The sequence below is a fragment of the Pygoscelis adeliae genome, unplaced genomic scaffold (genome assembly GCF_000699105.1).
Source record: "Pygoscelis adeliae isolate BGI_AS28 unplaced genomic scaffold, ASM69910v1 Scaffold189, whole genome shotgun sequence".
In the NCBI taxonomy this organism is placed as follows: Eukaryota; Metazoa; Chordata; class Aves; order Sphenisciformes; family Spheniscidae; genus Pygoscelis; species Pygoscelis adeliae.
The window spans coordinates 217,234-222,384 of NW_008825543.1; the positions used below are offsets into that span (position 1 = coordinate 217,234).

Here is a 5,151-nt window from a genome sequence, read left to right on the forward strand (position 1 = left end):
GGCGTTGGGGCAGTGTGCTGGGGGAGGCTGCGTGCTCCGTGGCCCAGGCGGGGGTGGGCTCGTCGAGGGGACCGGGGGGTGCAGCTGTTTTGCCCTCTGTCAGCGTCGCTGGATGCCTCGGTGTGGAAGTGCGTACCGGCGTCAGGATGGCTTCTCGGCTAACCTCCCCCGGGCCGGAGTCCTAGGGCTGCGCTGTCGAGGGGAGTGGTGGGATAGCACGAATCAAGCGAGCAGCCGGTACCGAGTACCTCTGGGCATCTGCTGTCATTGCTGTGAAAAACTGCTTGTAGTTTGTGGCAATGACACACTGTATTTTGCAGAGCTATGGATCTCGCTGGAGGAGCACCAAGATGCGTTAGAGCTTATTATGAGCAAATACAGAAAGCAGATGTTACAGCTTTTGCAAGGGAGAAAAGGTGAAGATGCAGAACCAGTCTTGAAAGTTCATCGGGCTAATTCCTTGGTAAGGTGGGATGGTGACAGCAGGGGGCTCAAGACCCCTCTTCCCTGTCTCTTGCTTGCTGTCATACAACCTTTGTTTCCCTTCATGGAATGTCTCTGTTCCAAAATACATTTTCTGAAAGTCTTGTCTCTCTTTGCTGGTATTTTTTTTTCTCCGTTCCTTTTACGGCACACAGGTTGTAACAGTTATCACAGAGGACACTGAAAAGCATAAGCCTTTCATGGCCCAGGTGTGACGGCTTGTTCTTTATGGTAAATTCCCTGGGTTAAGCTTAATGCACATGATTCTCTACAGTAAAATCAAAGACATCAGAGTCGTTGTTGTTCCTGTTCAATAATGGTAACAAAGGGAGAAGAACCTCCTAAATCTCTGTGAGCTGCAGTATGTTTAATTCTTAAGAAACCATCGCTCCCAAATTTTTTTAAATCTGGATACTCTCTGCAGTGGCCTAAAAGTGTCCCTTCGTCCATGTTGGGTGCAGTGACTTCAGAACTCTAAGGTGTGGCTACTGATAACTGCTGCCTGTTTTACGTTTAGGTGCCTAATAACAATATAATAACATTAAATCTCTATTTAAGGCTTATGAATTAAGTTAGGCATTTGTTAAATGCATTTTTATGTGATGAGAGAACAGCAAGCTGGTTCAACCTAGTGACATATCACATCTTGTGTTTTTTTGATTGGAATTGAAGCCAGCCTAACTCTTTGCACATATATCTTTGCACTGATATGTGGCAACTCATTAGTTCTCTGTTTCGTGTTGCTTAGGTCCTCTGAAGTTAAGTAGTGTAGCAGTGTCTTGCTTCCAGTGCTTGCTTAGGTGTGTGAATTGCTCTGTTTATCAAGAATTAACATTTGAACAGAACTTCTAACATTATTCGCTGGCACTGCTTTTGCTCCATTTTAATGGCATAGAAATGCAAAGCTGAAGAGACTCTGGAGGAACTTTTGATGGAATGTACCTAGACTATCTCAATGTCTAGGCAAAATCTTATGTACTTCAGATTAAGTCCATGAGTTTTTTCCTACCCACCACTTGGAGAATAGTAACAACCTTTTAATATCTTTTAAAGAGCTATATTCTTATTATAACCATCTTTTTGTTTAAAAACCCCATCATTCTTTCTTCCCAGATTAAGTTATCTAAGTCTCTCTTGTTCCTCCAGCTCTCTTTTAGATGCTCTAATTTGTTTACATATTTTCTGAATAACGGAATTCAAAACTGAATTCTCTGCTCTGGTGATATATTTATCCTCCAGGTGCAGTGGAATAACTACCTGATACTTACAGACAAGAAACTCCACCCTGTAACATTATCTGATATTCCCCAAAGTGCTTATATTTTTATGTTATGTTAAAATGCTTCAAAAGCTTCCAAATTCTTGTCTTGCTACTTCTTGCCAATTACTGACATTTTTGTGTTTGCACGTTTGAGTTCCTCCCTAAATACTGTATTTTGAAACGGAATGCTTTTCAGACAGGAACTGTTGCTACACTACGTGTTGGAATTTTTCAGTGTTCATGATATGTGCATTTCTGAGCTTCAACAAAATGTATCTTCCAAAGGATTAGAGCTGTATCTAGACAGGTGTTGTAAAAACTGCCTCAGGAGGCTCTGTTCTTTCTTATTTTAGTTTCCTTGCTTGGCCTCCTTCTGAGATGAGGCCATTACTTCACAATGTTACTTAGTCTTGAAATCTCATTTGCTTTTATATTCGGTGTTCTTACAAATTTGGAGTCAGGCTTTTCTAATAAAGCGATATAAAATTTGCTGCATACTAATCATATTCATATGAACCTGAATCTTTTGTCTCAGTCCTTGTCACACTTGAAATTATTTCCATCTTGGTAAGTAAGGGTGCCTTATCTTGCTGACTGATGTAATTCTATTCACTGTTTTCATTGATGACTCATGGTAATGGACAATAAGGTACATGTTTCCACCTTTAAATATTATACAAGTTGGAAAGGATTGCAAGTGCTTGGGAGGAAAGGGGTGAAATTCAAAACAGGAAAATAATCCAAAATCAAGAAAATTAAAGTAATTGATTTAGAAGGGATAAATTATTACAGCTGCTTTTGTCTGAACATATTGAATATATTACTTTCATGTCTTCCAGGAAATTGAAAGTCAAATAGACAGAATATGTGAGATGGGAGAGGTGATGAGAAAAGCTATTCAAGTCGATGATGATCAGTTCTTTAAAGTTCAGGAGAAACTAGCTCAGTTGGAGGTAAGAACAGATGCAATTCCTAAGGATAGATCGAGCTTTGGGAGTCTCTAGACTTACTCTGGACTTTGTACGTGTCAAGGACTTAAAACAATCAAAAATTTGGGGGTGGCGTTAGGAAATGCAGAACGTGATTTGTTTATCTTCAAGTTCTTGATGTTTGTATTATATACGTGAAGCCAGAAGCAAAAGATAAGCTTTAAATGATGTGGTTCTCCTTTTGCTAGCACTGTATTAATGCTTATGTTTACAAAATCACTGTTTTATTTAGCTGTGAAGGAGTGGGGCCATTTAAAGATTATCGTCCTTTAATTGTGAATTAGCTCATTTCTATTATAGTCCTTTAATTGTGAATTAGCTCATTTCTATTTCAGCAAAAATATTGATTTTGCAGCTTGAAAACAAAGAGCTGCGTGAACTATTGTCAATCAGCAAAGAATCTTTAGAGGTGGGGAGAGAAGATCTGCCTGACTGTGAAGCTTAGGTCTCAAAATAACCTTATCTCCAAATCTTGACTTCGGAGACTATTATGAAGCTACCGTACAAGGATGGGTTTTGATTTGTTCTTTCAGGTGTTTCCTTGTATGTTTGTTTTATCTTTCAAAATGTGTGGGCTGTTTTCTCTGCATTTTTCTGAAATTACGTACTCTTGATGGCAAAGGCTTGCATTGCTGCTCCGTCTTAGTAATTGCAGCATACAGATGTTTAACAATGAAGTATTTATGATGTGTATTCATTCCCTTGTGATAGTTTCTTTCCTCTCCTGTTTGTTATTTTTATGAGCTTTAGTTAATAATTCCAACTGTGCAGATGGCACTTAAATCCACCTTGTCAGTAGCTAGAGAACATAATATAGGTTGTGATTATTTTATTTGATAGAAGGAATAAGAGATTATTCAAAAACTACATTGTAAATGGTAGGTACATATTTTGCTCTGCCTGCACAAAGCAGGCACGCAGACCTTTTGTTTTGCTTTGAAGAACTTACACTCAGTGTTTGGCTGGGTTAACATTGTTACTTGGACAACTGCTTAGAAGCAGAACAAGAGAACAGCCGATAGCCAGTAGAGCACTTTTAAGTAGTAACTCATATAAGGAGCGTACTTCACCTTGATTTAGGGGTGCAAATCAGAGTGGATGACCCTTTCTGACACCTGTGTATTTTTGAAAGACATTGCGTATCTGACTAATATTTTTACGGGTAGACCGGTTCCGGCTTTACCAATGCTCCAAGGTATGTGGATACTGGCTAGCTCTGATCTGAAGGCGGTGTACTCAAACCCTGCACAGAACCCAGCACTTTCAGATCAAAGCTCTTTCGCCTCCCACCACTTTGGACTTCAGGAAGAGTGAGCTGAGGTCTGCCTCAAAACTAAACCAAAACCAACCATGTAGACATGTTTTTAATGTTACATCACAGGTAAGTCTAGTGACAGATGTTATGTAGTTACTGCAGAATCCTATATTAAGTGAAGTTAGAGTTGCAGCGTTGCAGGAATTTATCGATATTGTGATATTTTTAATGACATTTTTATATAAAGATTTCTGTCTTTCTTACCTGTGATCAAAGAATAATCCTTCAAGAACAGTAAACATCTCATTTCCAATTAGTTTAAATTTTTATGCCACTTTTTACCAAGTGAGAATTTTGATAGATGCAGAAGGTGATTTATGTTCCTGTGCTTATTAAGAGCTGTTTTCTTGCAACCATTTGGAATATCCAGCAAGATTGTTTGGTAGATACAAGGGATTTCTGTACAGGAGTATTCTTGTATACAGTCCTTCTTTATTAGAAGTTGTTTAAGAGGGAATAAAAAACCCCAATGGGCAGTATTTTCTCAAGTGTATTCTGTTTTGTGAATCCTGGGGATAATTCCTTCTGTTCTGCACGTACCCAAGCCTTTTGCACCCCCTCTAATTTTTACCTTGCCTGAATATTACAATGACCAAAAATGTTTCATTTTCTCTCTTTTAAATTAATGTCATCTGAAATGCCTGTGATGATATATTTTTACCTTCATTATCCTAGTGTGGGTTAACACTCCTCTAATTGGCTAGTTGCTGTGCAGCCTGAAAAAATGGAAACTAAATAGCAGTTGCTTTGACTAATGAGTTTATTCTTAATTAGTAGTGGGTCATAATTAGCAGGGGAAGTTTAAATACGTGCCATTTGCTACTGTCCTGTTCTGGGTCTGTAAGTATGGAATCTGTGACTGTAAGTGTCCAGTTGTCTACAATTCTTACGGGCTGCTGGGCATTTTGAGAAGAGCTTGCTCAGCTCATGCCGAAAACTGGACTCAAGCTTCAGGACTGAAAGTTCTACTCTGCCCGTCCTTGAAATCCCGACACAAAGCATCGCCCTCCGTCACTTCGACTCGGTGTGGACTTAACCGGGAGCACCGCTGGTCTCCCTTCCTAGAGGCTCTGCCTTCCCTGCATCGAGGTTTCAGTTGCAGG

The 5,151-nt window shown here is 39.6% G+C and overlaps 1 protein-coding gene across 1 annotated transcript; it reads left to right on the forward strand.

Moving 5' to 3' along the window:
- Positions 1–112: 112 nt before the first annotated feature.
- SIKE1 (suppressor of IKBKE 1) lies at positions 113–4,536 on the forward strand. Its single transcript, XM_009331961.1, has 3 exons — positions 113–463; positions 2,584–2,697; positions 3,089–4,536. Exons 1-3 carry the CDS (start codon positions 113–115, stop codon positions 3,176–3,178), a joined length of 555 nt encoding a protein of 184 aa, XP_009330236.1. The 3' UTR covers positions 3,179–4,536.
- The last annotated feature ends 615 nt before the right edge of the window (positions 4,537–5,151 follow it).